Genomic DNA, 17,696 nt, shown 5'->3' on the forward strand with positions numbered 1-17,696 from the left:
TCCCCCTCTGTGTTTTCTCTCCTTTCTTATCAAGCAGTATGCCTCAAATGAAAAACAAGCGTGAAGAACAGAAAGTAAACAACCCCAGCCAAGTCTGCAAGTCTATCTGCAATTCTGGAACCAAAACAATTAAAAATAATAAAATTTCTTTTTTAAACCAGAGTCTAACAGGAAAAAAAGAGTACCTGGGAAAAATCATATCCTCTCTCAAATGCTTCTGATGAAGACTCAAGAGAGTAAGAAGCTAACGTTTACTAAAAATTTCCTAACTAGCAGAACAACTCAGATGTTACTGCTCTTTCTCTCTCAAGTTTTCTTCACCCAGTTAATTTAATACACTTCAGAAGGTTAAGAACTAACTGGAATGACTCATTAATCTATTAGACAAAACATGAGCTTCTGGCAATAATCTGTAAGAGTAACTGAAAACTGAGGGGCATAAAATGATTATTCACTGTAAACATTATAAATTATATATTTTTAAATTCCACAAAAAGTTATAGCTCTTTCACTAGTATCATACAAACACAGCAGAAGGTACTTTTCCAAATGCTATCATGTCAAATTTTGTCCTAATTAAAATTTTGGTTAATAAAGCTACAGCTTTCTGCAAAACATGAATTCATGAGAAATGCCCATTTAAAACAAGACTTTCATTTAGATAGCAAATCCAAAGTGTCTGCACCTTACCCAGGCAGTCCACCAGTACATAAAAAACTGTTAATGAAACAAACCAAAAGCAACAAAAATCCCAAAGCAATCTTCTTACACTAGTAACTTCGGTGAGAAAGTACTAAAAAATAAAGATGACCTGAAATAAATTTCTGGATTATCTTACGTACAAGGCTATCTGTTCAGACATTAACTACATTTGTTCTTTACCTTACTTCCCAATGGAAACTACAAATTACAGTGTTTAAAGAGACCAAAAAACCAGAACTCAAATCAACATATTAACAGGAAGAAGGGGTCACATTGTTGGAAAAGATTAAGTATGATAGATACAATTTAACTTAAAACCTGCTAAGTAAGTTTTAAAATGTTTCCTTTGCCACAACTGCCTCTTCCCTCTCCTATAAATATCCCTTATTTTCTCATCAGTATGTCTACTGGATCCCCCACATGGCATGCACAGTCAGCAATTTTTGTCATACGAAAAGACTGAAACACAACTTCAAAAATTCAGTTAAGCATTACATTTTCTTTCAGGACAAAGTAAAAAAAATAGTATAGATTTTCATTTACAGGGACATTCACCTTTACTGAAGATGTCTCCTACTGATCATGCTAACTTGAGGTCAAAATAACAACTATTTCTGGATCCAAGTAGTTCTAACTAAATCCAGTCTCACTGAAGTCAACTGGACGTTCAAAGGGTCAATGAGTTCCCTTATGAAAGGATACACATACAAGAACTGATTGCAAGACTGGACACTGAAACAGTTGGGTACTATGAATATTTGCTCCACAGCTATCCAGGGGGAAAAAACAGATATATTTTACATAGAAGTCACATAGTTTCAGTTCTCCATTCTTATACAAGATATGGCTGTATACTGACCTGAAAGAAGCGAGCCCTGAAGCAGTCCTCGAACGCTGCCTCTATCCGCTAAACTGGCAGTAACTTACACTTTACATTCTGATTACAAGTAAAAATGAGATTCCAATTCCAGTTAAACTGATTTAAATCTAAGAATATTCCACTGATTTGCCAACAGTTTTCAAGTGTAAATTCAGACTGACTCAAAACATTCTTCTGTAATATTACCGGTGCCATCATTTCTGGGACAGAACCGAGTGAATTTGTTACATTCCAGTGCAAAACAGCATAACTTTCCATTCTAAGAAGTCACCTACTACTTGTTCCTGACAGGAGGAAAACAGAAAGCCTACAAACAAATCAGCACTGAGAAAGTGATAAACTTTCAAATGGCACTTAACCAGCATGCTGGGTGGCCCAAAATTTTACAGGTTATTTATGAAGTATGATGGTTGTTACTACCTACAAATATTTTCACACCTTAAATAGATGTATATAACAAACTGAATCCCAATGCATTAAAGCTTCCAGAATAATATGCCAAGAAAACGGTTTTCCACACAAATGTCCAAAAACTTCACTAAGCAGCATGTAGGTACTCCTTTTACTTATTCAAAACCCCTGATTTAAAAGAGAAGCATCCACTTATAGTCAAAGTCTTTACTCAAAATGGGATTACACAAATTTTAAGACACATCAAGTGTTGTGACTATGCTTTGGCCAGTGTTCTTTTAAGTAACTGTATATAAATCTGCATACTCAAGCTCACTCACTAAACTCCCAAAATCAGCTGGGGTCTGAACTATCTCAGACTTGACAAAGTGTTTACTCCAATGTCCTTGTGTTAAACTGAGCTGGAAATCTCATAGTGGAAAAACACCAGAACCCTCCTCTCTGTGAAAAAAAATGGAAGTATCTTTTAATTTCAGAGCACAAAATGTGGGTGTAAGATAAAGCAAGGACACAACTATCTCTCTTCACAGACGATGAGAAACTAAATGTTAAAATGCACAAAATATTCCTGAATCTCCCTGTGAGGAGGGAAAACAAGAAGGAAAGGAAAGGAAGGGGGGCTGAAAAAAAAAAAACAAAAAAAGAAGACTCATTAACCGAGGTCTAGTCAGACATATTAACAGAAGCTACATGATATGTTTATTGTTAATCCTTGAGAATGGAGGCCTAACTACTTGGGATCTGAAGGACAGAAAATGCCACTCTCCTAAATTAGTTCTAACTTTCTCTTTAAAAAGGCCTGGGATGAACGTCTTGCTATTTTCAACCCTTAAAAAACCTCAAGTCTCAAACTAGTTAAATACTATAATGCCACTGCATTTATTGCTGCCATCCTCGGAAGAAAAAAAAAAGTCAAACGTGCAGAAACCTTTTCCAAGCCAAGTTTCCTCTAAATAGCAGATTCAAGAGTATCAAGCACTAGGCCTCTGCAGGGCCACACAGACATCTCCTGTTTGACTTCTACGTAAGCTCGGTCATGCTCTTTAAGTGTGGTCCAGGGCCATGTTTACCGAGATCACTCTCTCGAGTATGCAAGCCCCCTGCATGGCAGCAGTTTTCAATCTCATTTCTTCTCACGATAAGCTTGGCAGCGCAACTGAGAAAGACCTTTCACCAACTGCCATCTTTCTATTAAGTCCAGAAGGAGCAATGACAACCAGAAGGGCAGACTGTCCAACCACTCTTGCCAGGGCCACCCAGACCTTCGTGGCTTGCGGGCGGGGGGGATGGAGAGAGGAGGAGAGTAGGGTGAGGAAGGGGACTGGCAGAAAATAAATTAAGCCGGGGGGGGGGGGGGGGGGCGCGGAGGAAAATGCAGGCCTCAAAACTGCAAGCTAAGCACACACGGTTACACATGAACGACGGAAAATCTAAATTAAAAACTCAACCCACCACCCCACCTTGCTGTCAGAACCCTACGAAATCTCCAGCCGTCCCCCAACCCCCCAAGAGAATTTCTGGGGAAAAAGCTCCCCCAAATACCGCAAGCAGAACGCGCCCCCCTCGCCGCCGCGAATCCTCCCCAGCCTTCCTCCCACCAGCCCCCCGACGCGGGGCAGGCGGCTCCCTCCACCGCCCCCATGCCGTGTCGACCCGCGCCGCGCCACCCCCCCACCCCCCGCCCGGCCTGCCCACCCCCCCCTTACCCGCCGCGGTCTCGGTCGCGGCCCCGGTCCCCGAAGCCCCTCATCGCACCCGGAGGGGTGGGAGAAAGGCAGCGGAACGCCGGCCGTGGGGACGGCGAGGGACTGGGGGTACGGGGAGACGGTCCAGCCAGGGGCGGCTGTGTCTCGGAGGAATCGCTTTGCGCCACCTCGCTTCTTTGGTGGGATACAAAAGGAGAAGAGGTGGTCAGTGGGTCAGAGACCCGCTGGACGTCGGCGGAGGGAACGGCGGGGCTCTCGGTCGGCTCCAGGGCCCGTGAAGTGTGGAGACACCAGCGTCTTCTTCCTCCGGGCTCCCGGCACAAAATGGCTGCCGCCGCCCCAACCCGCTTCAGTTACGTTACGGGCGGCCCAACGCTGCGCAAACTGCGGCCCTCGAAAATACCTACGCCTATTCCCGGAAACCAACTACGCCCTCAGCTCGCTTGGCGAAACCCTGCTCTGCACGGAAGGCAGGATGCGAAAGGTGCGTAGTGTTCTTTGCTTGAGTCGGGCCCCCGCGTGAGGAAGGGAGGGAGGAGAGTAACGCTCTCCCTATTCCTCAAAGTCTGCTACGCAAGGAGTCAACCCCGTAACCCCTTCTGGGCGGTAGGGAAAACCCAGGCCGAGGCGTACGTTACGTAAGTACATGGCGTACGCAAATCGTGTAACTCAGGCTGGCGTAGGGCAGGAAGAGCCCGTGTGTTTTGCGTAAAATTCTTCCGCGGGTTGTGCAGGCAGGGTTGGCGGAGGGTCGGAGGATTACGTTAATTTTGCAGCGTAGTCGGGTTTGGAGAATACGGCCTTTCGCCTACGCGCCGGCTGGCCCCGTGGAGGGTGGCAGCGGTGCTGAGGAGACAATAACGGGAACGCGGGGCGGCGGCGGGGGCCCGGCACGGCACGGCGGGCGGGGAGCGGCCTCTCGGGCTTCTGCGGTGGCGCCGGTGAGGCAGCACGGGTCCGGCAGGTCGGGGTCTTTCCTCCGCTTTTTTCCCTAGCAGATTACTGGGGGGATCTTAGCGCGGCGCTGGGGCAGGAGCGGGAGTGACAGCAGCCATGATGTTTTCTTTTGCCTGAGTGCCAGGAGGCCGAGATAAAATGGCATAACGGGCCCCGACGTGGGTCGTGCCGGCAACCACCCGGTCACACACCCCCCTCTGCAGCTGCAGGAGGTTCATGGCAACCTCTCCAGAAAGTAAACAAATTCACCCCTTCACCCCCTGTGTTGTTATTGGAAGTGATAGAAGAAATGATCAGAAGTACCCAAAGGACACCAGGCATGGCATAGACACCGTGTTTATGGCTGCTAGCGTTTGACTCCACATATCAACCAGAGACTCTTACCTAAAAGATAAAATAAGCCATGAGGCAATTATGTGGCATAGGCCAGAAGTTCTTTTGTCCTGACACAAGAAGCCATGTCAACTGGGTGGTCTGCGGGCACCAGCCAAATTTTGGTCCAAACCGCAGTCGTGCTATCATCAGTGCTTTCTGCATTGTCAGGTTATCAAAAATCAGTTATATCAGCACAAGATAAAGTGAATCCCCTTTAGTTTTATACCCTTGAAACAAATAACTTGGCCTGGAATGAGACACAGATTGTTTACCGTTTTAGTTTTACTTGCTGTATGTACGTATGGCATATGTGAGAAAGCAAAAAGCAGTCTTGGAGCTTAAAATAAGATGTTGGAAGAAACTTGGGTCTTTATAAGTGGGTGGAAGGGAGTCAAGTGACACTGTAAACTCTCATGCTTGGCCATTAGATATGAAAGCCTGGTGTGGGAAAGACTGGCGCATGCAAAGATTAGATGTTACGTTAAATGACAACAGCAGATCCGTTCCTGGCTCCGTCAGATCAGCCAGCCTCCCTGCCTTTGTCTCTCTGGACTTCACTGTGAAAAATAGTGCTTTACCTCAGGAAAAATATCAAAGGTGGTGTTAAGAAGCCACTCAAGGAAGGCAAACTCTCTAGCTCTGTCACACGGTAAACCCTGGCTACAGTGTCAGGCTTTTCTTGGATGAATTTCTGGTCATCACTGCCTTTTTACTTCATGTTATCTTACATGCATTAGTTAATCTAAATGAAAAAATTCTTGTATCAGTGAGGATAAAGCTCCTTAACCAGTCACCAAGGTTAGACCCATTCTAATTAGCACTCATACAAGAGGACAAAGTTAGGCCTTCCCTTAAAGCATCTAATACGTAAATTGTTGAGTTTATTTTAAAACAAGCAATTCCATGAGCATTGCAGGTAATGCAAACAGAATTGGTATTTTGTCCCCTGATTTCTGTCTTTACTCCCAGCTTCTTCTTTTGCCCCCCATGACATACATCTCTGGCCAGTTCAGAGCTGTGCCTGTGCTGGCAGGCCAGGCAGCATGCTGCCTCAGCAAGCCGAGTCATAACTGCCTTTCTCTCCGTGTAAGTACCAATGCCAGCCCCCCTTCCCTATCTAGCTACTGGTTTTGTTTTCCTGTGCTTTTTAATAATAATATTTAATATTATTTAATAATAATCTTTAATATTCTTATATTAGGAGACTGACAAGGCAATTATATGAAGTTTGTTTCTTTAAAGAACTAGACAAAAGGGTTTAAAATGTTGGGTTGCACCTGGTTTATTTCTCTCTTGAAAGGTCACTGAGATCATTGAGAGCAAGGTTTGATTCAAAGCACCCAGATACAAGCAGAGTACTCTTCCAATTCATAATATTTATTTTTAACTTTAATAAGAACAGTTTTAAAACATTCTCTCCAAAAAGCAGAAAAGGCTAAATAAAAATACAAAAATTATCTAGTCGACAAAAATGCCTAAAACCATATTTTTAAGGTAATTTATTGTTCTACTGGTACATGAGACTCCATCAAGGTCTTGGGCTGTTGCTCATGCCACTGCCTTTTCCATCTATTTATGTCAGTTTTATAACTGACTTTATTCCAGTTCTGCTCCATTTCACACTATTCTACCACATAGACACTGTCTTTGAAAGAAACTAAAAAAGAGTATATTAATCTCATGTGAAAGGACAGCTTTGATTTTCACAAAATATAGGAAGAGGATTCTTCGAACAATTCACAAGTTTATTTCTTAAATCTTTGTCTGCTGAAAGTTTAATTGAAAAATGAAGACCCTAAATGAACCAAATTCTATTCAGATCAATGAAACTGAACTGTACAGAGTTCATCCCGATGTTCTCCCAGAATAGCTCAAGTGGTTCCCAAAAGATAAAAATGCAGCCAGGGAGTTGGTGACCTTGCACAAATCTTCATCCCAACTGCTCAGGTGGGTTTCAGCTGTACATTTACATTGGTTTTCTGCCTATTCTTTGGCATCCCCAATCCCTCCAGCAGTTATTGCAAATGTGGCTTCATTTTCAGGCATCTCAGGGCTGGGGGAAAAAAAGAAACAAGAAACTTGTGGGTTTCCCTATGTTAAATGCCGTTGTGAAACAATCCCCAAAATGTTGTGAGTGTAAGCAATCTGTAATACTTCAATGTCTTTATACCTTGTGAAAACTAGAATGTGATCAATATTGTCAGGATCAGAAAATGTAAAATCTACCTCTTGGAAGATAACAAACACAAGGAAGGGGAATGGAGAAGGTGCAGGAGAAGGAAAGATTCTGTCTGTGCAAACTCTCATTTCAATTTCTCAGTTCCTGACCAGAAACACCAGTCTCTCCATGCAGTTTCACTAGTACAATTTTTAATGACTTGCGTCTGTCACAGCTTACAAGGTAAAGTGATACAAATTGTATCAGCAAAACTTAGAAATTTAACAGCTCTGGAATTTTCCTTGCCAAGGGACCACCAGTCTTACCAAACTATTTGATGGTCTTCTTTAAGAGATGAGCATCTAGTAGGATTTATGATGAAAGATTACATAATTTAATATATGTGATATGCAAGACAACTTTAAGTCTGTTAGTTAGTGTGTCCTTTCAGATTTTCTCTCAGTTTACCATCCAGAAACTAGGTTAGTTTGAAACCATGAATCAGCTGTCAAGCTGTTAAAGTTTGTCACCTTAACCTTACAGTTGCTGGTAACATGTCTTCCTTCCTGTGAAGGAAAGGTGATTTACCTGTCGTATATCTTTGCAATACGCAGCTCCCCTCTCCCTTTCCTCAAACTAATCCTGGTAGTCGAAGCATGAGCAAGGATGTGGCCCCCAATGGGCTTTTTTGGGTCCACCTGAAAGCTAAATTAGCAAGAAAATTGTGATGATTCACTGTGCGAATTTCATAGGTTAATACTGTGATTAACTGTCAGACGAGGCATATTGAACTCAGTAATGAATAATAAAGAGGTAAATATATCAAAAAAGGACTTTAACATGCCTCAATATATGATGTTCAGATGTTCAATGCTGGCATAGTTTTCCTCTCATTAAATTGAAGAGGCTCAGGAAATGCACACCTTAAACTTCATATATGAACTGCTCTAAAAGAAAATAGAGTGCTTTTTCAATACTTTTTATGGCTTGTCCTCATCGTTCAGGTCACAGTGAAAGAAGCCATCATGCCAGGCAGCAGATAAACATGAGAAAAACTCATTATGAAAACTGAGAGAAACCTATAGGTGTCATCCATGAATGATTCATCATACTAGAGGGACCACTGACCAATCTGAACCTTTATTTCAATGCCTCTTGCTCCATACAATCTCAGTTCTCATCTCTGTTACATATGTAATACAAAAGAGAAGAAATTTTTTAAAAAAGAGAAAAATTCTCTTACGTCATAGTTGCTCCTGGATCAGCAGTCATCTGGTTGGTCACAAACACGGCCACATTATATTCTGCAATAGAAAACAATGCAAGGAAGGTGGAATGTATCCAGTTAGAATTCCAAAATATTCTCCTATCCTTGGTAAAATCAAGGCTGCTGCTGAAGCACTTCGAATTCCAAATGAAAGAGAAGTAAATATTCTTTATGTCTGATGGCTGGAGTTAATCAGGAGACAGCCTAAACTTGCTCCTGTGTGACTTCAGCTGTAATACTTAGGCCAAAAATGAGCACTTTTCAGAATTCCACTGAACAAGTCTTTCTCAGTTCCCATGTTCTCTTTTGGCTCCCTGCCCTCAGCCCCCTCTCCCTCACTTTATCTGTTTGCCTTTTTTTTTTTTTTTTTTTCTATTTGCTGCATGAAAAAAAATATTTACTCATTCCTTATCAATATTTTCTTCCAAAGAGGCGGAACCCTGTTTGGCCTGTTAGCATCCCTCAGAGCATTGCAAAATACTGGGAATGTGACAATGGGCATGGCATTTCTATCTCCCTGTGCCTTCGTCCTTTTTTCTATTCTTCATGTTTATTGTGTTGAAATTTGGAGAAGACAATTTCTCTTACTGGGTATTTGTCCAGTTCTACAACCTGTTCTCTCATTTAGGACTTCTCTTAACAGTATTTCTAGGAAGAGTCTAAATGTTGGATAGTTCTAAAGGTTCCTTAATCTGTCATCTTGAAATAATGTATTATCAGTTTGATCTTTTTGGTAACTGACAGGGGTGTAAAATCAGGAAAGATTCCTGGGCCTGATTGATAATACACTCGGACTACTAGGTGGTTGTGCCACCAACAGCTACTGTTTCAGTAAATCCAGTCCATGCTTTCCAAATTTTGCAGTGTTTCCCTTACCTTCTGATATTTTTTGGAGCCTTGACAGCATCTGAGCGAGTTTCTGTTGTCGTTCAGCCAACTCTCCACGACCACTGAAATCCACACGGAAAAGTGCCATTATGGAGTCAATGATCTGCATTGTAATTATGCTAGATAAGTAAATATAGTGAAAGAAAATAGGAAAACTTATTCTGAAAGCAGTAAGCATACAGAAAAAATTAGTCTTGTACCAATAGCTTGAAGATACCCGCTTCCTCATGGAACTTGGCTGCTACATAGTCAAGTAATTCCATCTGATGTTCACCTGGTGGGAAGTACAGTTGTTAAGTGAAATTAGGACCAGAAAGACCTCTGAAGGAACAAAAGCCTGCATTTTAAAATTTCACTTTAAATTCCTGCACTGTTTATATTTTCACTGCCAGCAGTTTTGAATCCAGTGCCCAATAACAAGCTACCTGTACAATACCCAACAGTGCCTGTCCTTCTGCAGGTTCCAGTTTCCACTTGACCAGCTAACAAAACTTCTTTGTGAAAAGCTTCACAACAAAACTATGCATGAAGACAACTTAAGAACTGAAAAGCAATATAAACATTTGAATTTAATGTTGAATTAAATGACACACAGAAATTGTATTAATTATATTGTTCATGTTCATATTGTACTCTCAAAGTCCGATTCAAAACTTCCTTGAAGTTTTAATGCAGTGTCTTGTGTCAGTGTGTTGGAGCTGTCCCTATAAAGTTCCATTCCCAAGACCATAAAGAATCTCAACAGCATTTACAGAATTAGCTTGCATTCAGGCAGTTGTGGTAACATTAATTGGTGCTCCTCTTACTAAGATGCTACGCTGACACTCATCATAGACATGGCAGAGTTCATTTAATGTTGCGGCAAACTGCAAATCTCTATGTAGTGCTGCTGAGCTGGAATACTTACTGAGCTCAGTGTACACCACCAGCAATAGAAAATGGAAGCAAGCTTACAACGTCTTTTGTTATCAGCAAAACATTCTTTATGATCCTCAGTGAGAAATTCCAGTTAATAAACTGAGAACTATTAAAGCAGGAGCCTTAAATGAAAAACATAGATATCATGTCAGTTGCAATAATGGTCTTACTAGTATATGCACGTGCGTACAGCACGTTGTCAAGTACTGCATCGTGGTCAAGATTGAAGCGATCAGCAATGTCACGAAGGCGGTCTGGTCGGCTGACATTAGTCAGAGTTAAGGATTTCTCTTTGTACAAACCATGCTCTGAAAATAATAAAATGCTGTTCCAAAATAGAACTATGGAAAAACAATAAAGAATATTTGTTTTGATCCTAGAGAAGACTGACTTTTTTTCTTCACACTGTCCCATGTACTTAAGATAGTTTAGAGCTCACGATGATAATTGTTTTGTGTTTAGGGTTTGAGGCGGGGGGGGGTGGGGGGGGTGGGGAGCAGGGGGTTGACATAGGGATATCTATGCTCTAGGAATTTAGCCATGAGCAAAACCTATTTATACACAGTCTACCACAGATATGAAGTGTTAAAAATAGTGTTTAGTTCTTAGATTAATTTCTCTTGAAGTAAACAGAAAAGCTTCTATCACCTGTAGGAGGCATATTAGATCTCAAAAAAACAGTTAAAATCTGTATCCTAACTCTAATTTTTCCAGGTTGGATTACATCAAATAACAGAGAAAAAAGTCACTGCCTTGTGAGCCACTACGCACTGTGCTCCAGGCTTTCTGTGTCAGTTCCAATGTTTTACATGTATGAAACTATATCTGGAGCCTCCTACTTGCCTATAACAAAATGAATTGTCTTTCCAGATCATGGTACCTGTAGCTTTTAATAGTCCAAAAGATACAAAGTGTTTTCAGTATCAATGAAGATAATCTTTCCACCTGTGTAGCCATTCGGTCCTGGAAGCTGAGCTGTCACTACAGTAAATCATAGAAGATCAAAATGAAAATGTGGGAAAAATATTTTCTTACTCCCTCTATTATTACTTTTTTAATAAAATATGACTGCTTATCCGTATCACAAAGAACCACAACTTCTAATCAATGTGGAAATCATGAGTATCTCAAGTCTTACTGCCTTCTTGAGAAGAAATTCAAGCTACTTGTCTCAAATGCAGATCAGATGAGATTAATGGTGTCAAAATTGTGTTTTACTCAGTACCATCACTAAATCTGTATATTTTATATTGCAAATAGGTAAGGTATTAATAAGTTGTTACACACAAAACATCCTCTTAATCCTCTGCCCAAAATAGTGGTATTGATTTAGTAGGGTTTTTTTCCAGCTGTAACTCATATGATCAAAAATTCTTTGGATATGAATTTTTCCTGATATGTGAATAGTTACCAATTGTGGGTTTAGTCTCTTTGGAGTGAATAAGCTAAAATACTCAATTCAGTTGTAGTCATTCATGCAAAAAGGTATGACTGCTGACCATTAGACTGTACTAAATGGAAGAGGCCTTATTTTTCCAGAAGGTGCTATAATTTCCTTTATAATATAGGGTTCATTTAAGGGAATGTTTGCCTACCCAGTGTCTGGTAACTATATTTCAGCAGCATTAACAGTTATATTAGTTACTATTTACTACTATTTACACATTGAGAGATGTCGCTGGGAAATCAGAGTCCTGCTGTATTTGGCACTGCCTGAATATGGTGACTGCCAAAGTCTTTGTTTATGCAGTTACTGTCAGCCAGTAGTATCCTTTCAGTGCCCTTTCAGAATGTCATATTCAGCAAAACCTCTTGAAATCAGGAAATTAAAAGAGTTGCTGAGAAAGAATCTTGCCTGTGCCCTTTTCTGAGCAATGCCCCATCCACCTGTAACCCATATTTGTGCTCTGCTTTTCCAGATGGTGTGTTTCACTGCGATCTCTAAGACAGTCATCTTCTCTGTCCTTATGGCAAAACTTACATTGATGTGAGCAACGCTGAAAAGTAATCATTTACATGAGTTCTCTACTCAAACACAATTAACGGAGGTAAGAGTCACCAAGGTCTGTTTCACTGTATTTCTAGAGATAAAGCATTCTAACTTGTCTCTATGTGTTTAATTCTGATATAGTTGTAAAGAATGGATTCACTGAGAAGAAAAAGCTCTTTCTTTTAAGGTATTACACCTACCACAAAGGGTGTGAGATAGCTGAGTTTTGCCTGTCCGGAACTCTGTTAAATAAAAAGGAAAAAAAGGGTCAGGGTTTCTTTTTCTGAGTTGGCCAGATTCGGAAGTTACTGTAGTTAGAAACACGCTTACTTACAAAATTCACGTCTATCTCTACCTTTTAAAATCATTTAATCCCAATTTGTAAATCATACAGTGCAGTATAAATGTGTTACATGAAAAGCAAAATCTGAAATACTTTAATTTGATCATGCTTGACTGCTAAGGTCATTTATTCTTTCCTGTGTAGAAGTTAAAACCACATGGCACCTGTGGAAAAGTCTTAGCTGGGGACAGGGGGGTGGTGGGAAGAAATGGTTGATTCCACTGACTTGGCCCAGTTTCATTTTCAGTAAAATGATCAAGGAGAAGCTTATGAGTTTATTAATCTCATTATATCAAATCATGTTAGTCTCCAGTTTATCTTTTCTAAAGGGAAGAGTACTATGTTTTATGAACCCTTATGGTTGTTGAAGTGTTCACCAAATTTACAGTAACGGTAGCTTAATTGTCATTCCAAAATCTTATATGAAATGCAACATACCCTAAGTGTGCATAAATAAAATATTTTTTGTGGCTGTTTTGTTACCGGAAAGGAACACAGATTGCATCAGGGAAATCCTTCCTATATGACACATTAGTAATAGTATTAATAATGCTATGTTGTAGTGAATCACCATGTCCCAAATCTAATGATTACTCAGCTCAAACTTAGTCTGCAAGCAAATGAAGAGGAAAAAATGGGAAAACACTGACGGAAGTGTTTTCTTTCTTTTTACATTCATGCAGGTACTCATCTTTATGACTACAATGTGATAAATTTGATAGAAGTAATCCAGTTTGATTTAAAATGTAAACTGAGTTGCAACTCTTTGTTCAGTAATACTCATTTAATGTGGTTTTCTCACCTCCAAAGGCCTCAGTGATTGCCATGCTTTCAATCCCACCACCCAGAAGTTTACTGGAGAAAGGGAGAGGATTATGGTATAGTTAAACCCACAAAATCACAAGATGAAAGTAAAAAAAAGACATTTTTGCTACTTTAAGAAAAGTTATTTCTGCCCTAAAGCGCCTCCCTCATTTGTAAACTGAGAATTTACAAATGCATTAAGTGCAGGGCACTAAATGATCACTGATTCATAAAGAATTAATTCTGTCTTAACCACCCTTTCTGTGTGCAAGAGAAAGATCTATAGAAATTATTACTGGAAAAAAAAGAGAGAAAATACCTTTGAAAAGATAACATTCCATAAAAATATGTCAAGGGAGGTCTTGAAGACTTATAATTTTGACCTGAGACCTGCAGATTGTTTTGACCCAGTGAAAAAATGATGATATGCTTAGGATTTCTGGATGCAAACTCTGTTTATTTACAATGACTGTACAAAGTCCAGTTTCCCCTCGGAAAAGGAGTTGGTTTTGTTGCTTACTGATGCGGGCATCTTTGAGCAGCACTAGCTGCAAATGCAAGGTAACCTACGTGTTCTAGCTGTATATTTATTCCTTTATATTTTCGTGTCTCATTAAAGACAACAAATATGATTATTGGAACAATTTGGACTAAGGAATAATTTAAGTAGAGATAAGCTTACTCAAATTCCTGGCTGCCAGTAGTAATATGAAATACCATCTTCCGTTTTTCACTGTACTCAAAGGCAGTCAGGAAGCCTGGTTCCTAAGGAAGACCAAAGAGAACATGAGAAGTTTATTTTAGCTTTAACCTGAAGGTAAAGTGCAATATCCCACATAAGCATCTTCTCTCCACGCTAGCTTCATTTATACAGGTTGGGTATGAAAAGCACCACAGCATTTGTCCGGCTGTTGTAGAATATAAAGTATTATCCCTTTAGAGTAATGAGCAGAATAATTTTCAAAATTGTCTTGATGATGTGGTTAAAAACTCTGTTAAGAGAAATGTTGCACAGCATTTTGGAGAGGCCAGCATAAGTTTAAACTATCAGGAAAGTGATTGGCTTACAATAAGCTTGTTTGCGGCTTCTTTAATCTTGTCCACTTTGGCCTCTGAAAGCCCTTTTACATTGCACAGTGCCCGTCTTGTGGTCATCTGGATTCCTTTGATGGTGCAGATCCCAACTGACTTCAGTTTTTTAATATCTGCTACATTCTGTGAAGAAAGTTCCCTTCTGTGAGTACTCGTGACAGTTAACAACTAGAAGGCGAAGTAAACCTTTGAAACATACTTTAATATACATTCGTATGTATGTGTATTTTCACCAAGAAACAGATTCACAGTAAACTCTTCATTATCTAGTTTGTGACACCAACAACAGAAAATTTTAGGTAACATTGGTGTGAGGGGTCATGGTGCAGAGATGAGATCCTGGTGCTTTTGAGAGAAAGGTGTTTTGGGTCCAGTCATATTTACTGGTCCCTGTTCAGTGCCAGTCTTTCTAGATCCAAGTTGGTAGTAAAGAAACAGTACAGATTACTTCCGATAGTGTGGAGCCCAGCCTAGTAAACCCTGTAACACTCAATCTGTCCTTGGTCCCTTAGCACAGATAATCTGTAAACCAGATAATCTGATTGTGGATAATTGGGAGCTGACTCTCAAGGATCGTTGGATGCTGCCTCTAACTGCTGTGCTGTTTCTGCATGTTCACAGTTCCAGTTTAAAACACACATACCCTCCAGATCTGACCGACACTTTGGGCTAGAATGAACCACTAGATTTTTTCATAAATTGGGTGCAACATGACTTCAGTCAGCACCTCACCTCATTTCATGATTCTGACATCACTGGAAACTTAAAGGCAAGCAACAGATTACTCAGAAGAAAACAAACTATGTGAAACGTGTGGGATAATACTTCAATTTACCATTTCCAGCCAAAATTTTTCTTTGAAAAAAACTATGAACTGAACGTGTCATCTATTTATCTAGAGCATGTGGGTGCATAGGACATAAGAGTGGAGGGGGGCTTTTGTGAGAAATTAGTCATGTTCATTTGGAAGCTTATTTCTCATCCTGTGATATGTTTTTTGATTATTACATTAATAGGAATGAGCGAGCTAAAAATAAATAAGTCACAAATAAAAATTACTCTTCCACCCAAAACATGTAACAGCAATATAAAAAGGATTGAGCTGTTTTATTGTGGTCTTCTATTTAGATAACAGACTACTGCTGCAAAGATAATTTTTCTAGACCAAAACTTTAAATGCATTACCCTGCTTCTGTGTTTCTTCAGTGGCTCTGTCTTTCTGATGACATCAGACTTAAGGGTGTTCTGCATTACAAGTCTCTGTGTGGTAGACCTGGTTGTAGAAGTTCATGATCTCTCCCAGAGATACACCTTTCACCAACATCTTATGTACCAACCAAGGTCCTAGGATACAGGCCTCCTTAGACTAGCGTTCAATACTACAAAGTGTTCAGCAGTACTCCTGGCTTAACATACTGACACGCCTGCCCCTTACACCAGCTGCTTGTCCTGAGGCTCTACCCCATGTTGCAGCCCTGTCCCAGTTGTGTGCCCCTGAGGTGGAAAAGGGAGCAGACTGAGAATTTACAAAAAAAAACTCAACCACATTTTTTGTTGTGACTTTTTGAACAAATTGATTCACAAACCAGTTCACAGGCTACAAAAGCAGATGTGCCAGAAGGGATAGCATGCTCTAGGGGCAGGAACACTCAGCAAAGGCTGCAGGGTTGCAGCGCCTTAATTCCTACCACATACTTTTGAATGTCAAACCACAGCCTCGGTTGCGCTAATCTGGCTCTCTTTGTGGCCACGCTGTCAGATCTAGTAAATATTTCTCTCTCTACTTCTAGGGAAAAAATTCTGAACCCATAAAAAAATTTCTTTAAGCAAATTTATTTAATGAATATGCTTCATCATATGTTCACACAAAGATTTTAAATGGCACAGCTGAGAACAAAATCTTTCCCTAGCATGTGGGAATAACCACTTGGAGGGAAGGAAAAAAAAAAGGAGCAGGAAACCATTAATAAGCTAGAAGAACAGCCTAAGACATTATTCTTTATTTCCAAGATCTTCTGCATGCCGTGCCTTGTTTAATATTGACAGGCTAATACAGCACCCTTCCAGCTCATGAGGTCAGCCTCTTTGGTCAACTTGTTAAATTTTTGACACAAGAATTTGTGTATTTTTCCTATGTTGCCCCATAGTTAGAGCTCCCAACCTCATGATCCTTCTTCAGAACTCTCTTTAAAACTGCCAATGAACTGCCAATAAAAAAACCTGACAATTACACTGCTGACATGCTGAGCCCAGTAACTATAGTGCTGACTAATGCCTCATCGTGTCTGTGTCCTCCTCATCTGTATCTGTCTGTAGTCATTTATCTTAGACTTAAATCTTATATTACTTTGGGCAAACCCAACTTTTTATTCTGCTTCTATAACACTGAATGTAACAGGGTTCCGATCCATGAGCCAGTCTCCTGGATAAACATATACTAATAGTAATTCAAATAAATAGGTGATGTTTATGTGATAATAATGATGATGATAACCATTACAGGCATCCATATTTGCTGAAGAAAACTAACCACTTATTTCTCTAGCTACTAATATTTTCCTCACTCCCACTCTACCCCCTTCACTGGCATGCTGAAAATAGTATAACAATTGTCACAGTGTAATTTCACAGGCACCAAAACCGAAGGAGTAATTACAAAGATTGGCAGGAACAGGAAGTAATCTATCACACAGTTTTCAAATAAATTAGCAAGTAGTTGGTTTTTCAAGAGTGCTGGGTGCTAAATACTTTGAATATCTTGCCACTTTATTTAGGAATCTGATGGGAATGAGATTTTCTGAAAACCTGTCTTATCACCAAAGGCAAAATTTGTCTTCATATGCCTGATTTAGAATTTATTGCAAGGAGGAATTTCAGTTATTTGTATCAACGTGTGTACACTTTTGGAAATAACCTTACAACAACTTTATATGGACAATTCTGTGTGTAAAGTCATTGCTAATACTTACAATTCCATGCTTCTGTAGCAGGTCAATATCCTGAAAAAAGGATTCCTAAAAAAAATAGAAGAAAAAAATAAAAACATATTTTGCTTTTTCTTGTAATTACATCTATGTGTCTGTTTCAAATTTGTAAACATTTAAATTATTTTCTCTAATAATACATAACTTGGTGGAGTACCCAAATAAGCAAAGCCATAGTGAGCCAAGAAGGCCTACACATTTCCTATCACCTTCTTCATAAA

The 17,696-nt window shown here is 40.0% G+C and overlaps 2 protein-coding genes and 1 long non-coding RNA gene across 10 annotated transcripts in view; 1 reads left to right on the forward strand and 2 right to left on the reverse strand.

Annotated features, from left to right (window-relative positions):
- The window catches only part of DDX17 (DEAD-box helicase 17), a 20,711-nt gene extending 16,443 nt beyond the window's left edge, over window positions 1–4,268 (reverse strand). The window contains exon 1 of the mRNA XM_074826651.1: window positions 3,700–4,268. Within this exon, the coding sequence (XP_074682752.1) occupies window positions 3,700–3,743 (44 nt within the window). The 5' untranslated portion in view covers window positions 3,744–4,268. The remainder of the gene's footprint in view (window positions 1–3,699) is intronic.
- Window positions 4,269–4,343: 75 nt separating this feature from the next.
- LOC141924327 (uncharacterized) lies at window positions 4,344–17,560 on the forward strand. 4 transcript variants are annotated; one of them, XR_012623532.1, is made up of 5 exons: window positions 4,344–4,663; window positions 6,001–6,117; window positions 6,806–6,978; window positions 12,182–12,310; window positions 14,537–17,560. It is a non-coding gene; the product is annotated as an uncharacterized LOC141924327 (long non-coding RNA). The 4 variants fall into 4 exon arrangements; XR_012623531.1 differs by lacking the exon at window positions 4,344–4,663 and having other exon boundaries at window positions 4,670–6,117; XR_012623530.1 differs by lacking the exons at window positions 6,001–6,117; window positions 6,806–6,978 and having other exon boundaries at window positions 4,351–4,663.
- DMC1 (DNA meiotic recombinase 1) overlaps window positions 6,388–17,696 on the reverse strand; it is a 33,677-nt gene continuing 22,368 nt past the window's right edge. For all 5 annotated transcript variants that reach the window (XM_074826653.1, XM_074826655.1, XM_074826654.1 and 2 more), the window contains 12 exons: window positions 17,461–17,505; window positions 14,468–14,614; window positions 14,082–14,164; window positions 13,398–13,450; window positions 12,453–12,494; window positions 11,171–11,243; window positions 10,433–10,524; window positions 9,545–9,618; window positions 9,333–9,447; window positions 8,433–8,493; window positions 7,778–7,894; window positions 6,388–7,084 (listed from right to left, as the gene is read on the reverse strand). In XM_074826653.1, coding sequence (XP_074682754.1) covers window positions 7,015–7,084; window positions 7,778–7,894; window positions 8,433–8,493; window positions 9,333–9,447; window positions 9,545–9,618; window positions 10,433–10,524; window positions 11,171–11,243; window positions 12,453–12,494; window positions 13,398–13,450; window positions 14,082–14,164; window positions 14,468–14,614; window positions 17,461–17,505 — 972 coding nt within the window. In that variant the 3' untranslated portion in view covers window positions 6,388–7,014. The remainder of the gene's footprint in view (window positions 7,085–7,777; window positions 7,895–8,432; window positions 8,494–9,332; window positions 9,448–9,544; window positions 9,619–10,432; window positions 10,525–11,170; window positions 11,244–12,452; window positions 12,495–13,397; window positions 13,451–14,081; window positions 14,165–14,467; window positions 14,615–17,460; window positions 17,506–17,696) is intronic.

The sequence above is a fragment of the Strix aluco genome, chromosome 5 (assembly GCF_031877795.1).
Source record: "Strix aluco isolate bStrAlu1 chromosome 5, bStrAlu1.hap1, whole genome shotgun sequence".
Classification (NCBI taxonomy): domain Eukaryota; kingdom Metazoa; phylum Chordata; class Aves; order Strigiformes; family Strigidae; genus Strix; species Strix aluco.